The following is a 17,271-nucleotide window of genomic DNA, read 5'->3' on the forward strand; positions in this document are numbered from 1 at the left end:
TAGTTTTCTACGACTCGCGGGAGCCCGGGCTGAGCGGATTCCTGCAGCGGCGCGACTCGCTGACGTTCTCTCTTCTCACTGGCCGGGAGTTGCGGCTGTAGTTCTGAAGCCTAACTGGCCGCCAGCGCCGCCTCGGAGGTGAAGTGTACTGCGCTGATTGGTTGCGAGGCGCCGGCCGCGTGTGATGTCCGGAGCAGCGATTGGCTCTCACTTGCCGGGGGCTTCTCTCTCACGGGGACTCGGGACTCCCGGGAAGCCGACTGGCAGAGGAGGGGGCCAGCTAGCTGTCGTTCCGGACCGAGTAGGCGACCCCTGCGTGAGGCGGCCTCTCAGGGCTGGGTGGGCTGGCGAGCCGACGCGGCGGCGGCGGCGGAAGCTGTGAGGAGTGTGTAGGGCAAGGGCCGGCACAGAGGCTGGCACAGCGAAACCATGGCCCCACAAAACCTGAGTACCTTCTGCCTGTTGCTGCTGTACTTCATCGGGGCCGTGATCGCCGGGTGAGGGACAGGCACCCGCGAGGCACAGGGCCCACGAGTCAGCCTTGGCTGGGACGAGGCTGGAGGGCTGAGGAGGGGGCCTTGCTGTGGTGAGGCGGTGGGGCAGGAGAATGCGTAGTGTGGGCCAGGCTAGTGGGGTGGAGAGAGCAATGGGTGACACGAGTGAGAGGGGCTTAGACCCAGAGATCCTATAGAGCTAGATTTGTGTGGAGGAGTGGGAGTTGGATGCAGTGCCTACCACAAGGAGCGGGGCGGGGGGCGCCGAGCGGGGCTGCTGAGCTGGAAAACAGGACTAGATTATGCTGAGCCTGCAAAGAGCCATTGGGGAGCTGACATTAAAGTGGGTGGGTTAGTGCCATGCTGAGTAAGGAAGTAAGGAGAACAGATGTGGAAGCCATGCTGGGACTGAAGGAAATTAAATTGAGGGAGTAAGGCAGACCTGTGTGCTTCCCAGCTTCTTGATATATTGAGTCTGAGCTGTCATCATGCCTCACTGTCTCTTTCCATGGTACATTTTTGAGAAGCTGAATGGTATGAGAGGGAAGAGCATTTCACCAACAGGTACTAGACTGAGATTCTAGCCCATCTACCTCCTCCACTTATGAATTATGTGACCTTGAAGGAACCACCTAAATTCACATCGGTAACACGAAGATAATAACGTGCCTCCTCTATAAAGGGAGTAGGACGACCTGCACTCTTGAGAATCCTTCCAGCCTTTTAAGATCCTTGATCCTATAAGCATGGTGACCACAGGATATGATACGCCAGGCGAATATCTTAGAATGTGGGGAAGAGTAAGGTCTTAACTTCTAACAATTAACAGGTTGCTCTAAATGGAGAAAGTACTACCTAGCACAGCTTTAAAATTTAAGTACTTGTTATTCTCTTAAAAGCTTTTTCCCTTTGTATATATGCTTAAACTATTGTTATTCTTTTTTTCTTTTGAAATATCTTAAATTTCTTTTTAAATTAACTCTCATAGGTAATGCCTTATTGTTTTTCTTAGTATGTTTTTGTTAGTATTTACACTTAAAGCAGTAAGTACCCTACGGTGTTTAAACAAAATGTCTGTATAAATATTGTTAATACTGTAGCCTTAATCTTCAAGTCTTTCATAAAGGAATCTCTTGGGAATTGTAATGTTGATGCTGAGCTATGCCAGCTACTATCTTTTCCCTGTATTTTTTGAGCTGTTACCTCACCATTTTTGTATTATGCATATCCTAATTAAGCCTTATTCTTTATAGAGTTACCTCTTTTGTCATTAATTGTAGTGAACCTTTCAATTTATGTAGTTCTTGTCTCAAGAGATGTCAAGTTTTTGCAGATTTTATTCTGGGGGGTAAAGCACTTAATTAATCCTCATGGAACCCCTTGTGCATGATTTTAAAAACATATATGTTAAATGATTTTCCTAAAGTGTGATTGAAAGATTATGAAATAATTTTTGAAATGTTCTGTCTTATATCATGTGTATCTTGGTACCCCAGTACGTTCCCCCCACTACATTATAAAATTACCATCACTACTCCATTAGTGTGTCCATTGTGAACAACTTTCCCATTTCCTTTATTGACAGAACGCATTTTCAGAATAACTTCTCATGGCTAAAGTGACTCTGGCAAAAAGGAATAGATTTTTGAGAGCGTGCTTATTTATTCATTTTATTCAATGAATATTTATTGGTGTTTTCTGTGGGCTGGACACAGTCCCTGCCCTGAAAGTTTATAGTCATAGTCTATCTTCCCATTGGCCCTTCTTACAAAGATTTCCTTTATAATTAATTTGGTTCCAACATAATCCCTTGCAAGGAAGTCTGTGGATGTCTATACCTTATCTCCCAGCTCATGCCAAATGGATATTTGCGGCTGCTGAGATTTGTAAGCTCCTGCATATGGTCTTCAGCAGCTGTCTATGATTAAGACTTGACTTAGACAAAGTAGTATAACTATTAGCAATGACTGCAAGATTGATATTTTCTCTCTCTTTCAGCAAAAAGACCCACAACTCATACATCCAAATGGGTGTTATTCTCTCTTCAGGGTTCTTTGGCTTACCCCCTATATTAACCTCTGAAGTTAATTTCAGTCACTTCATCTTTAACATTCCACCAGTGTACTGTTAGTCAGAACATTTATGTGATGTAATCTTTTTGAATAAAGAAAATCATCCTTTGAGGTTGTTATTTGACAGTCAGAAACAGTCAAAAGTCATTTGAAGTCAGTAATAGGGAAAAGAGTTAATTTGCTTATATAAGTCTTGGTTGAAAATAACGTGTGAACAGAAAATAAGAAAATGGTTTTCTTGATTGAAGATAATTCTAAGAAAAGAATGACACAGAGGTTTTGAATGATACTAGCATTGCTCAAAAAGTACATAGCCTCTCCCTGTGATTATTTCGATATATAAAACTTACTACAAATTCTGGTGTGTTTTCTTTTCAGTCATTCTTTTTTTTGTGTTACTGTCTCATGTATACCTTCATTTTCTTGCCTCTTTGCTCAGACACAAGCCTAAATATAAAGGAAAAAATTCACTTGTATATAATTCTTTAATGACGTATCCTCTCCTTCTCCCCCCTCCTCAGTCGAGATTTCTATAAAATCTTGGGGGTGCCTCGCAGCGCCTCTATAAAGGATATTAAAAAGGCGTACAGGAAACTAGCCCTACAGCTTCATCCTGACCGGAACCCTGATGATCCACGAGCTCAGGAGAAATTCCAGGATCTGGGTGCTGCTTATGAGGTGAGTGAGGAAAAAGTATAAAGTAGGAATAAAACCTAGAGGTAGAGAAAAGACCACATAACACAGGAAACATTCTCTTCCTTCAGGTCACTTCGTTTTAAAAATAGACAATAGATAAAAGTAATATGTGATGCTATAGTGTGAATTAATGTTAGTAGATGTCATTTCCTACCTTTTTCATATTATTTGTTTTATTAAGGAGAGTAATGTTGAAAAAGGTGAATGAAAGAAAGAGTGATAGGTTAGTATGTAAACTTATTATCAATCAACCAGTTTGGGAGCTGGAGCCAGAAACAGAAACACAATCTAAATGAGGACTACAAATCCACATGTCCATATGGACCAGGCAAATAACATACAGGGCAGGAATAAGATAAAATATGACTGGATATTTTACCTCCCATATTGGGAATCACTAGAGATTGATGACAACTGTGACAAACTGAAGACTTCTTGCCCCATTTTAAGGAAGCAGCTGTTATTCAGCCCTGACCAGTTTTTGCCATGTACAAATGCAAACACTGTGTTGCCAGATCATTTAATGTTTCAAGAGAAGTGGAAATCTAGATTTTTATGTAAATTCTCCTGATTGTAAAATTTTGGTAACTAATTCAATTAAAAAATTTCTTTTTTTATGCAGATCAAACAAAACACAGCTGTAGTTTGAATTTACAGCCTCTAATCTAGAGGTCAAAACACTTTCATGTGTATCATCTCATTTACTTTTCACCAGGACTCCATGAAATATAGCAGAGCTGGACATATTCTTCTTCCCATTTTCTTTTTCTTTCTTTTTTTTTCTTCATTTTTAATAACACTGAGGAATATTTATTGAATGCTTAATAAATTATTTACTATTTGAAAAACATATACATAGAACCTTTCAACACTATGGTGAAAAATTTTACAAATAAGCTATTGATAATTTTTCATATCTATTAATTTAGGAGTTAGCTGTTTTGCATGTGTTGCAAGTCACCTTTCCTCTAGAAATAGACTAAAAGATCTGTGATTTTATTTTTTCCAGCTTTATTGAGGTATAATAGACAAATAAAATTGTAATATGTTTAAAGTGTTCATTGTAATGATTTGATATAACGTATACATTGTGAAAAGATTCCACCCATCTAGTTAACACATCTATCACCTCACATATTTATCTCTTTTTTTTTTTTTTGGTGAGAATATTTTAGTTCTGCTCTGTTAGCAAATTTCAGTTATACAATACAGCGTGAACTGCCGTCACCATTTACTTCCAGTTTTTAAAAGAGCACAGAAAAAAATAATTTAACTCCAAAAGTCATGGAGCTAAAACTTCTGAATTCAAGTTAAATCCCTAGATAGTGAGAAGGCTAGAAACAAATCTGAAAAATATTTTAGTAGTGGAAAAAAAACAAAAGGAAAGGATTCCAAGGCCTCCTAGATTAAAGAAGTGAATGAACTAAAACAGTGACATACCCAGCTGAAACCCAGAGCTAATGCAATCCCCCTTTTTTCTCTTGGCACCTTCAGGAGTCCTATAGGATGGAAATTCTTAACCTGGGGCCCGCAAATAGACTTGAGAGGATTGGTGGACTCTTACATTATATGTAACATTTTGTTTCTTGTTGGTAATATGGATTCCATATTTTTGCACTATATTTCCCATGAATATTCCTGTTGTATGCTAGGAACCCAGTACTCAAAGATATTTTCTAGGGAAGCTGTTGCTATACATTTACCATGCTCTTTAAAGAATCTATCATGTTCTTTAGCCAATGTCTAGGCAGGCTTTACATAGATCATTCATGAGACTGCAGTTTATTTAACTCTGAGAACCTTTCTAAGTCACAAGTTCAAATTTCTTTTGTATCATCCCCTTGAGTGCCTTTGGTTCTGAGATAAATTAGAGTTGTAAAGTTGAAAAGTCTTTTGTGAACACAAATCTGTCTTCTCTACTGAGCTGGAATTAACTGCTGGCATTTTAATTAGTCAACACTCTGTGGGTTGGTTGGCCAATCGACTAAGAATCTTTTTTTTTTTTTCTTTTAGAAATAAAATAGTTTCCAAGACCAAAGAATAAAATTGCATTCCTTAGACACAAAAGTGAATGATAATAGATAACTTTAAGGATAGTTTTTAGAGAGTTATTACAGAAGCCCCTGATGTCCCATTTCTGCTCTGCCAAACTAACTACTTTTTTAGGATATTTACCAAAACATTCCTTTCTCTAACCTGATCCATCATAGTGGCTTTAGTCAAGTACTCTAGTCACTTCTGGACTAACCCATTTGTCCTTGCTTTTAAGAATGCTCACTTTAATGTACATTCAATTTTTTTTTAATTCTCCTAAATATATCTTAAATGTTAATAAATGTTTGCTCTGGCCCTTTACCCATCATTTAGGCTGTGAGCCAAAAGTGTGTCCTGTTTACATGTTGTAGTCACATCTTCCCTTTCTTTTGCTAAATCAACAAGCCCCATGTGCTTCCAGCCTCTTTTTCTGAGCCAACATAAGTATGGGTTTGCAATAACATTCTCCTTCAGTTTACTGTTTAAATAGGAGTTTACAAATATCAAAGAAAAAGTACACCTTTATTTCATTTTCAAAGTTATATGTGTGTATATACTTCAGATTGCTCTAAATAGACAGGAAGTATTTTTTGGGGGGGAAGGAAATTTTGAAGAATATAGAAACTTATTTTGTTTTTTACATTCTTTAGTATTATGTATGGATTGGCCCCAATGAGAAAGCACATACCTTTGACAGTGGATGTATTTTCTAAAATAATTAAAACTTCAAAAAGTCTTTTCAAGCTGTGAAATTAATCTTGAGCAACCTTCACAGAATAGTGTCCCTTTTTACTCTCTGCAATTCAAACTCTGGAGGTTATGAACTTAAACATATATATGGCAGACAGCATTCTTCAAAAAATGGGTTTCTACACACATCAAGAAATGATAAAGGAAATACAGCAATATAGCAGTACAGACCTTTCTGGAGGGTCTATCATTTGACTCCTTTGATTTGCCAATCTCCTAGTGTGTGTGTGTGGGCAGTGGGGGTTATGGTATAGACACGTGGGGCTGAGCAAATTTTAAGACTTTCCTAATTTACTCTTCCTGACATTAATGACGATCTGCCATAGTCCTATCCTAGTTTATAGTTTAGGGAGATAATATCGCATTGTAGTTAGCAGTGTAAGCATTGGAGTCCAAGTGCATGGGAGGGAGACCTGAGAGATTCATCTCACCGCTTTCCTGTTACTGCCCTCACCTTCATAGTCACATCACTAATCTCAGATGTGATGTTTATGTGACTAGATGAGTTTGGATACATTTAAATTAAAAACGTGAATCAAGTATTCGGAAGTTACAAAATGAACAATGAATCCATCAAAGAATTTAGTGTGCTAAAGAAAAGAAATATGCCTTAATACCATACATAATGAAAACTACATTCCACCAAGATCTGAGACACAGTACCAAAGTTTTAAAGAAACCAATGTGAATGAAGGCACCTTACCTGAGTATTCCCAATTCATGATCTTTTCCTCCACTGGTTTTTGTCCCCAGGTTCTATCAGATAGTGAGAAACGGAAACAATATGATGCTTACGGTGAAGAGGGATTAAAAGACGGTCATCAGAGCTCCCATGGAGACATTTTTTCACAGTATGTAATTTATCCATCTGCAAAGTATTAGTGTCTGAGAATGGGTCACTTAGTGATTATTAAAGAATTATTCTTGCTCCCTTGTTCAGAAGCTTTTGATGAAGAGTGCAACTCAAGTGATCCTTGACCAAAAAGTCACTCATCATCCTCCCTGTGGGAATGTACTCTTCTATTTTCACAAAGCTCCAGAAAAGGCAGGTAGCACTGGAAGGGCGGTCCATCTAGCCAACGATATCAGTCAGATCGACCCTGACAATGTTGTGGGGTAGGGGATATATGTTGGAAACCTTGTCTCCTCACTGTCTTACAACGGGCAAACCCTTAGAGCAAAGTTATTCTTGTAAGCGGAGAGAGAGATGCCTACTCCCATAGCCAGAGCTGCCTCTCTTCCATCCTGTCAACAGGAGTGGGATGATTATGATAACCAGCGCTGGGGGAAGGAATTAGGGCAGAGGACCCTCATCTCCTCCGCATGTGGCTTCCGGGGAGTGCTGAGTGGCCGGAATAATAAACAACTTTGCTTCCCACTCTTTGAACCCCTCTTTGTTGAGCATTTGAATTTCTATAAGCCCTGATGCCTTATACTAGGAGATCTCCATCTGCGGTTTTAAGTGTTATAAACAAAAAGATGTCTGAAGATGCATTTCTTTGGGGAGAGGGTTTATTGCTTTCTTCTGATCCTCAAAGGATTTTGTGAACCCTTCTCCAAAAAAAGAATCACTGTTGCATATAATATTGTTTGGGGTAACAGTAGATTTTCAGTAGATTCTTGTGAAGATACGTGATTCATATGATTAGGAAATCCTTCTCTTCCCCAGGATTGATTTGGGTTTGCCTGCCAGGGAAGTGTCCTGTTCCCCTTGGCTGTTAGAAGTGATACTTAGGGATGCCAGAGACAGAAAAAGCTTTGTTTGTACCCCTTCCCCCCAAAGCCTGTCTCTCCCCTGAAATCCTCTCTGTCTGCTTTTATTTAAGATTCAAGGAATCCATTCACCAAGATTGGTTGTCAGGGGAAAGTTATATAGTTGTCATAATCACTGTGTTAATATATGAGGCTTCTTAATAACACCAAAAATTAAGATTAGAACTCTTGCACAGTTGAAGGTCATTGTTTGTATTAATCTCACTTTGTCAAAGTAATGCTTCTGTTATTTGTAAAAATTAATTTTGGTCTTGTAGAGACCACGATTCCTTTTCCTTAAGGTCTAGAATTTTACTAAGGCTGATGCATTTTTAGTTTATTTAATTATGTACCCAAGATTTTTATATAGAACAGTAGCTTTCACCAAAGTTAGTTTCTAAAAAGCATATAAAGTGAAAGCTGAAAATGTTCAAAATTACCATTAGGTTCAGCATTACATGTTTTATATATACGAGTATTATGCCCTTTCTCAATAAGTCCATTACATCCTGATATTCCTCAGTATTGAAACATTATTTCTTCATTGAATAAGCCCACTTCATTGAATGAATTAATTGAATTCATTGGTATAAAGTAAATTTTTTTGTGGTGATTGCAGTATATAATTTATATTATATAAATTAAAAATTGTGTATGATGTATGTTAGTACTGTATTAAAAATGTCTTTTAGTTTTGCACAATACATTGGTAGGACACAGTATTTTATGAATGTAAAGAAAACTAATTGCAAGGCATGAACTCTGATTTTTTTTTTTTTTTTTTTTCCCGATGATTCTACATTTATCTACAGCTTCTTTGGAGATTTTGGTTTCATGTTTGGAGGAACCCCTCGTCAGCAAGATAGAAATATTCCAAGAGGAAGTGATATTATTGTAGATCTAGAAGTCACTTTGGAAGAAGTATATGCAGGAAATTTTGTGGAAGTAAGTTCAAACAATACAGCTATTCATATTGACTACCAAAACTAGTTCTTTTGACTAAAAACAAGATGTTTCTGGGCACTTTCCCTGTCTTTTAGGGTGTGAGGAGAGTGACCGGATGTGTAGAATAGAATTAATCATAATCCTTCGTTCGTGGTACACTGTTATTGTTTCATGAACTCATCACCCAGCCCACAAACTATATAAAACAATACCGCTACTTACATCTCCATGCATGCTGCTTCCCGATTTCATTTCCCTGCCTCCCTTCAGAGGTAGCTACGATCCTGAGTTTTGTCTTTATTGTTTCCTTGTCACTCTTGCTTACTATATTACATATATATGAATACCTGAATAATATTTATTTATTTACATCATTTTTGACTTTGTAAAAATGGTACCATGCTGTACATTATCTTTTGAGACTGGCTTTTTTCACTCACTGTTGGGTTACCAAGATTCATCCATGTTGTTATTTGTAACGATAATTCTGCTGAATAGAATTTCACTGTGACCACAATGTAGCAATAGGCAGATAGGTTATTTCTAGTTTTTTTCAATTCCAAACAGTCCTTTTATGAACATTCTTATATGTATCTCCAGGTGCATATAAGCAAGAATTTCTCTGGGGTGGGTATACGTAAGAGTGGGATTGCTGGGTAATGTGAACCAGTGTTCTTGGTACAGGACAAAACCATAATGTTTTCTCAACTGATTGGTACCAGCACATCCACCAGCAGTTTATAAAAGATTCTATAGATCTGCCCACCTCTCCAATATTTTGAGTTATTAGACTTTTCAATTTTTGCCCATTAAATGGGTATAAAATATTACTTCATTTTGGTCTTAATTTACATTTTTTGATTAATATTTAGGATAAGCATCTTCATATGTTTATTGGCCATATTTATTTCCTCTCTTGTGAAATGCCCTTTCATGTATTTTGCCCCTTTTTCTTTTGCCCTTTTCTTATTGATTTCTAAGAAAAGTTTATTCTTATTACTAACCCTTTGTTGGCTGTATGTGATACAGATATATCCTATCTGTTGGTATCTTGTCTTTTCATTATATTGAAGATTTATTTAAATGAACAGAAATGATTAATCTTAATGTGGTCAAATTTATCAGCATTTTCTTTTATGGTTAGTTTTTGTGTCTTGTTTAAGAAATTCTTCTCTGCCCTGAAATCAGAATGCAATTCACCTGTGTTTTCTATTAAAACTTTGGGATCTTTTAATTTACTGTTAATCATCTTTTTTCATTCCAGAAAATTCATGTCTATTATATTTTCAAATATTTAATCCATTGGTACTTCTATCTGCTCTCTTGACTTTCTTTTAAATATTAAAAAATTTTCTACTTCTTTATCCTTCCTGCTTCCTTCTAGGAGGGTGCCTCATGGTCTTCCAGCTCACTACTTCGATCTTCAGTGTATCTATTCTATTAATACCCCATCAGCTGTGTTTTTTATTTCAACTCATATTTTTATACATAATATTTCTACTTGATTCTTATATTATTTCTTATTCTGTTTCATTTTGCTAATGTCTTTCCATATCTCCTTAAGTATTATCATGCTTATTTTAATTTCTTAGATTGTCTTGTCTAATACATTTTCTTAAAATACACGTGTTATCCAGTTTGTTGTCTTTGGACGTAGGGGGTGGATAGTTGGAGTCCTCGTGTCTCTAGCTATTTTGGCTTTTGAGCTCATATCCTTCCCCTGCCACCCAACACACCTCTCTTTCCCTTGCAGAACATACTAGGGCAAGCCCTTACCTATTGGTTTTAACTGTATTTTGTTTATTTTCTTGTAGTGTTTTTGTTTTTCTTTTTGTTTGGTGTCTGGGGTCTACTGCTTTCTGGGGACAAGGGCCAGACAGTGCTTTGCCCGAGGCAATTCAGGAGGGGGGCGGGCAAGAGCAGAACTTCAATTGCTTTTTTCCAAATCCTCTCACTGCCTCTGCTAGCTACTGTCGCCCCAATACACATACCAGTTCAAAACAGCTTTCTATCTCTGGAGGTTTCTCACAGATTTTGTGTTATCATTATTGTTTCCTGGAACCCATGTTTTCTATAGATTTTCCAGGATTTTGGAGGAGATGGCTGGTAGCCTATGCATATGTGCCATCTTGGTAAGAAACACTTTCTTCTTAGTTGTGGCTTTTGCTCTGAATAGTTCAGAGGAGAGACTAGACATTTACAGAAGGCGCAATTGGCTTGTACTACCGTTATTCAGTGTGAAGAATGGGAGAAAAGGGCATTTAAAACATGTGGGCCATCTCTCCTTCACAGTCAGGATAGGTTGTTCAGGTGGGAGAAAAGAGGTGAGCCTAATTAACTCCCATGTCCCTTTGAGACCTGTTGTCTGCAGTCATTGCTAATACACAATGCACATCACTTTTTGCAGTTAGTGTGTTCTTAAACAAATTCTTTTTTAATCTAGTTATTGTAAAGGATATAAATGACCTCATTATTTAAGTGACCCAATAGTAAATTCTTTTTTAAGAAAAAATTGTCTTGAGAGAACATAGTAGTTAAAAGCATGGACTTTGGAGCTAGACTGCCTGGTTTAGAATCCTGGCTCTGCCATGTATTACTTTATGTGACCTTGGTCATGTTACTGAACTTTTCTGTGCTTTCAGTACTTCCTCTGTAAAATCGAGATGATGATAGTACCTCCCTCATAAGGTTGTTGTGAGGATTAAATGAGTTCATCTATATACAAGTGATTAGAGCATTGCTTGGCACACAGTAAGTGCTATAAACTATTTGCTCTAATTACTATTGTTATAATTATTTATTCTGTTGACCTGGGCTTTCATGTTGGTAGACTTTCAGGTATTTTTCTCCAAGCATTTGTGTCATCCTGCTGCACGAGCATGTGCTTTGTGATTAGGTGTTTCACTAATTAAACAGGTAAAATTAAGAATATGTTTCTCTATGTACCTATGTTAGTTTCCAAATACTTGGAGAGATCAGAATGTTTGATTGCAATGAGCTACAAAGAGGTGATCATTGTGTCTCTTACTTGTTAACGGATCTGAATTGAGAGAGCGCTGGAAGCGGTCTTAGATGGAGTTGCCAGAAACAGGGACGTGTTTTCATCAGGTCGATCGTAACTAAGCCTCTGGTGGTAGCCACGTACCCGCTTTTGAAGGCTGTAGTTGTTCTGCAGGGGTTATGGTTTGCACAGCTCTGAATTCTAGAAGACAGTAATTCTGTAAACTACTTTAACTCAGTAGTATTTAGTTGAGGCTTAGAAATGCTGGTATCACACACAGTTTTTTTGGTTCTCCTCTTTCTTACTACCCTCTCTCTTCTCCAACTTTAGAATTTAAGTCATTTAAATACCTGCGTGGTTCATTCCTGTGTTGGGCTGATTTGTACCTCCTCAAAGACTTCTGTCAGTTTTACGTAGGTCTCCCTGAGGGATAGCTTGACAGAGGGAAGTTTCCGCCCTGGCACATGCGCAGAGCCCTGATCAGTCGAAGGCGCCAAAGGCTGTGAAACACAAGAGGGAAGCTGATGTGTGTATGCGTTTCTTAGGTCGTTAGAAACAAGCCTGTGGCGAGGCAGGCTCCCGGCAAACGGAAATGCAACTGTCGGCAGGAGATGCGGACCACCCAGTTGGGCCCAGGGCGCTTCCAGATGACCCAGGAGGTGGTCTGCGATGAGTGCCCGAATGTCAAGTAAGTGAAAGTACCTTTCAGGTTCTACTAAGAGACACTTTAGTCATCTCATTTGTCTAGTAAAATGCTAATGGTCAACTCCTAGAGTTTTTCCCTCCCTCCCCTCACTCTTCTCTGATGTTCTATCAGAGGATAGAGCAAAGAAATGTGCCTTTTTGTGTTTCTGAACTGATAAGCAGGACCCTTTATTTCTGAACATACTTAACAAATGTTAATGTTTCATTTTTTTCCTACTTGGACTGTTAGATCAATCTGTCCAGCTGACATTTCAGATTAGAGAAGCACTATTTGCTGATTATGGTATAAACACCACTATTTAATTGAACCTTAAATTATATATCTCAAAACTAGATCAAAATTATTTGTGGGATCAGGAAAAAAATCAGATAGGATAAACTGTCCTGCTGGATTCGTGATAAACATGACCCAGGCCTTGCAGGTGCAAATGTATGGAAGTGTGAAGAGTTTTCTCTGGTACGAATCACGCAGTTCGAAGTAATCAGTCTCCTGCAGGCTTTTTTGGAGGCAGCAGTCGGATGAGTGTGTAATATATAATAGCTTTGTCCTGGCTTTTGGCATGTAGCAGATGTAAATAGATATTAGATCACTTTGTCAACTGAGATACAGGATAGTCTTCCAAGAAAAAACTGTGATAGAATAGATAAAACTAGTTATCTGTATCTGGGGTTTGCTTTGCATTTTCATTTTTTTTCATTTCAAATTCTCTGTCTCAGACTAGTGAATGAAGAACGAACACTGGAGGTAGAAATAGAGCCTGGGGTGAGAGATGGCATGGAGTACCCCTTTATTGGAGAAGGTGAACTATTGATATTAATATTTATTATAGCTTTCTGCTCTCTGCTTGCTTGTGAATACCTCCCACCCCCACCTGTGGCCACATAGTAAATGCACATACCATTTGCAACACTCTTCAGTCAGTTTTAGGATCCAGAAAGCCTATTATGACTATCATAGCTGTCACCTTAAGCATTAGCCTTACTGTTCATTATGGCAGAAGTTACTATGAAGTAGCCTAAGTTATATCAAAATTTAGGATGTTCAGACCTTAATGGACTAATTTTAACTCAGCAGTGAAAGTCGGTGTGTAACTCTAGTTGGCATGAATAAGATGCTCTCAGACCTCACCTTTGGGGGTAAATTTAAAACTCTAAAAGAAAAAAGCTTTAAAACTTCAGGTCCAGGAAATCAATGAATCATCCTTTGTTTAGGAAATAGGTCAAGTTATTTATCGCTGTGTTTGCAATACAAGCAATCTTCACTAATAATCTGAAACTTGTTATAACCAGGTAGAGACACTGCTGTCACACATAGACTTGATAGCCAACACCTTAGGTAGTGGCTTGAAAATAGTCTCTCAACTGCCAAATAGATTTTCAGCATTTGACTTGTGTGGCTCACAGTCTGCTCTAATCTGTTCTGACTAGGGGAGCCTCACGTGGATGGAGAGCCAGGAGACTTACGGTTCCGAATCAAAGTAGTCAAGTAAGTAACTTCTCTCCAGCTCCTGCTTTTCAGATGAGTCACATTATAGAAATATGGGTAGCCACGAGGGCACTTCCAGACTTTTCCCTGTTTCATACCCTTAATACTGTGTTTCCCCAAAAATAAGACCTAGCTGGAGAATCAGCTCTAATGCGTTTTTTGGCGTAAAAATTAATATAAGACCCGGTCTTATTTTACTATAAGACCGGGTCTAATATAATATGATATGATGTGATGTGATGTGATATGATGTGATATAATATAATACTGGGTCGTATATTAATTTTTGCTCCAAAAGATGCATTAGAGCTGATTGTCTGGCTAGGTCTTATTTTCGGGGAAACACATACCCTAAATGATGTAATCTAAATGATGTAACCTACAGATGTAACTCTACAGTACTGAAAAATTTGGCTTAGGGCCTAGGGTTGAGCCCAGTTATTTATTTCCTCAGGACCTACAAATCCATAAGATGTTGGAAGGAAAGAATTAATAAGACAAGTAAGGAGTTGTAAGTGAGAGGCAAGCAAGAATGGGAAATCGAGACCCGAGATTTTAACTGAGAAAATATGGTCCCATACAAGAATGGGGGACTTCTCCTTGGAAAGGACCTGTATTATACACTATGCAGCTTCTCTGCAGAGAGAGCTCTTCTTTTGTTGGCCTCTCTTTGGCATGAATTTCTGCTTAGATAAGAAGTTTGCCTGGGACTCAGGCTAATTTATTATTTCTGTCTTGTTACCTCTTTGGAACTCAGTGATACCTCTGCTTCTAAGGATTCTTTGAAACAAGATTCCCACCTAAATATGGAGAAATGGGCACCCATCACCTCGGACTATTCCCTTCTAGCACTCTTTAATTTCAGGGATCTTTCCCCAGCTTTCCTTACCTACCTGGTCTTTCTCATTGCTTCCCAGAGAAGCTGGAACATGTGCTATTCCTTGAATAAACCTCAGGTCCCTGTCTTGGCCACAATTCCCTCTTGCCCTATCCCCATCCTCTGCCATGCCCACCTTATCTGCATCTCTAGAGCTGACCTGGCCTTGCAAGCCCAGCTCTGGAAACCATTCCAGACCTATGCCTGATGCCCCGTCTCCCTAGCACCCACCACTAGAAGTTGTCTTTCTCTCTCTTTCATGCTCTAATTACTTGTAGTTTTATTTACATGCTCTGGCTTCTGCTGATCGGAAACTCCAGAGGAGTGGGGTTTAATAAATCTTACATACCATTATAGTCTCAATCTACACTACACACAAGGGAGTGTCTAATAAATGCTTGTTGTTTGAAAGAGTGAAATTCACCCTTTTCCAAGATTTTCTATTATTAAAATCGTTTTAAACTCTTCTCAAAGAAAGAAGTTAATGCTTTTTACCTTGTTCTGTTTGTAGGCACCCAATATTTGAAAGGCGAGGAGATGACTTATACACAAACGTGACAATCTCACTGGTTGAGTCTCTGGTGGGCTTCGATATGGATGTCACTCACTTGGATGGCCACAAGGTAAAGAAGCCAGTTTCTCTGCTTCCTTTCAAAGCTTTCAGTGGGTGGTTGGAGGTTATTTCAGCCGCTTCAGTCGTTTAGAGCCATGGGGACTCCTTTCTCTGTCTTTGTTGTGCTACCTCTCCTCACTCTACTGTGGAACGTCCAGCAGTAACGGTGCCACAGATGTTTCCGCGGCTCAGGGTGGGTTGCACAGCCTTTGGCGGTCTTGTTCTTAGTCGCCACTGGCGAAAGCCTGACTCTTTTCCTTGTTTATGTGTTTCACTTTTCTTTTTCTTGGAAAGCCTTCTCTCTCTCTTTGGCTCGCAGCGTCCTCCTGAGTTTCTCTTGCGCCTTCATCCTCACTGCTCCTCTGACCAGCATCTGGTATTGTACTTCAGGAGTAGCGGTTCTGTTCCAGTCCATTCTCTTTTACTTTTCAGGTACATATTTCCCGGGATAAGATCACCAGACCGGGAGCCAAGCTATGGAAGAAAGGGGAGGGGCTCCCCAACTTTGACAACAACAACATCAAAGGCTCTTTGATAATCACTTTTGATGTGGATTTTCCGAAAGAACAGTTAACAGAGGAAGCAAGAGAAGGTGAGGGGTATAGTGTGTGTGTGTGTGTGTGTGTGTGTGTGTGTGTGTGACAGAGAGAGAGAGAGAGAGAGAGAGAGAGAACTGTATGAGTGTGAGAACAAGGTGGTTAAGGAGAACAGGCAATAAAAACAACCCTCCCGTGGCATCAGACATCAACTACTAACAGCAGTGAACACAAGACTGGGAATGAACTTGCCTTTCCGTACAGGCAATATTAAACATCCTTCTGTCCCTGTGTTATAAAAGGCTGTGTAAACTGGGCCTTGAAACCTAGGGAGGTATAGGGTGTATGGGTGTATGGGTATGAGACAATCGCTTAAAACACATGAGCTGGACCCAACTATAAAAGGAGCGATGACATATACGTTAGAAGGATTAGAGGCTTGGGGGTGATGTCTGTGATGGCTGGTTGAGAAGAGGGCCCAAGTGGTGGGTTATGAATAAAAACGTGAAAGAGGTCAAAACTGCAAAGAGGACAAAGAAGAAGGAATGGAAGACAGGTGAAGAACTCGCATTCCGTTTCGTTTGCCTCTTCTCAGACTTTTGTAGGATGTGTGTGGCATGGGTGCCTGAGAAACACAAAGATAAGGGAGCATCTTGGATGTACATGTGCGTATGTGGGGGTGTCCATATGTGATGACAGTGGGCATTGCCGGTTATTTGTTTAATTCAGATCTGTGGTTGTCATAGACCTTTTCTGAGCCTCCCCATGAAATGTGCTCTTTAAACTCTAGGGAAGTCACATCTTCGTTTAGGGAGTCATTTGTCCATTCTTTCCTCAGGTATCAAACAGCTACTGAAACAGGGATCAGTGCAGAAGGTGTACAATGGACTGCAAGGATATTAAGAGTGAATAAAATTGGACTTTGTTTAAAATAAGTGAATCAGCGATATTTATTATCTGCAAGGTATTTTTTTTGTGTGTTTTTATTTCAATATGCAAGTTTGGCTTTTTTTTCTTCTAATGATCATTACGAAATGACTAAGAGGGCGTAAGAATTTGTCCATTTTTGTTCAGAAAAGAATGACCAGCAAAAGGTTTAATAATACCTCTCCCTTTGGGGATTTAATGTCTGGTGCTGCCACCTGAGTTTCAAGAATTAAAGCTGCAAGAGGACTCCAGGCGCAAAGGAAACATAATATAAAGGGTTGGACTTAATTGGTAGCTATTTCATTCAAAATGCCAACTGGAGCAATCTGTTTTTAAATACATTTGGTTGTTATTTTTTCTTGACTCCTGTTTCTTGTTGGTTT

General features: G+C 39.0%; 1 protein-coding gene across 1 annotated transcript; it reads left to right on the plus strand.

Moving 5' to 3' along the window:
- Nucleotides 1–216: 216 nt before the first annotated feature.
- On the plus strand, nt 217–17,251 carry DNAJB11 (DnaJ heat shock protein family (Hsp40) member B11). Its single transcript, XM_019735818.2, has 10 exons — nt 217–497; nt 3,088–3,244; nt 6,800–6,897; nt 8,611–8,743; nt 12,290–12,432; nt 13,167–13,249; nt 13,878–13,935; nt 15,324–15,435; nt 15,858–16,017; nt 16,800–17,251. Exons 1-10 carry the CDS (start codon nt 430–432, stop codon nt 16,862–16,864), a joined length of 1,077 nt encoding a protein of 358 aa, XP_019591377.1. The 5' UTR covers nt 217–429; the 3' UTR covers nt 16,865–17,251.
- Nucleotides 17,252–17,271: the final 20 nt, after the last annotated feature.

Source organism: Rhinolophus sinicus, linkage group LG01 (assembly GCF_036562045.2).
Source record: "Rhinolophus sinicus isolate RSC01 linkage group LG01, ASM3656204v1, whole genome shotgun sequence".
In the NCBI taxonomy this organism is placed as follows: Eukaryota; Metazoa; Chordata; class Mammalia; order Chiroptera; family Rhinolophidae; genus Rhinolophus; species Rhinolophus sinicus.

Excerpts from the sequence above, each read along its gene's own strand:
- DNAJB11 (XM_019735818.2), top strand. The coding sequence starts at position 430 with ATGGCCCCACAAAACCTGAGTACCTTCTGCCTGTTGCTGCTGTACTTC. Across the intron at positions 6,898-8,610 it reads CATGGAGACATTTTTTCACA|CTTCTTTGGAGATTTTGGTT; the intron begins GTATGTAATTTA and ends ATTTATCTACAG. Across the intron at positions 13,936-15,323 it reads TTCCGAATCAAAGTAGTCAA|GCACCCAATATTTGAAAGGC; the intron begins GTAAGTAACTTC and ends TTCTGTTTGTAG.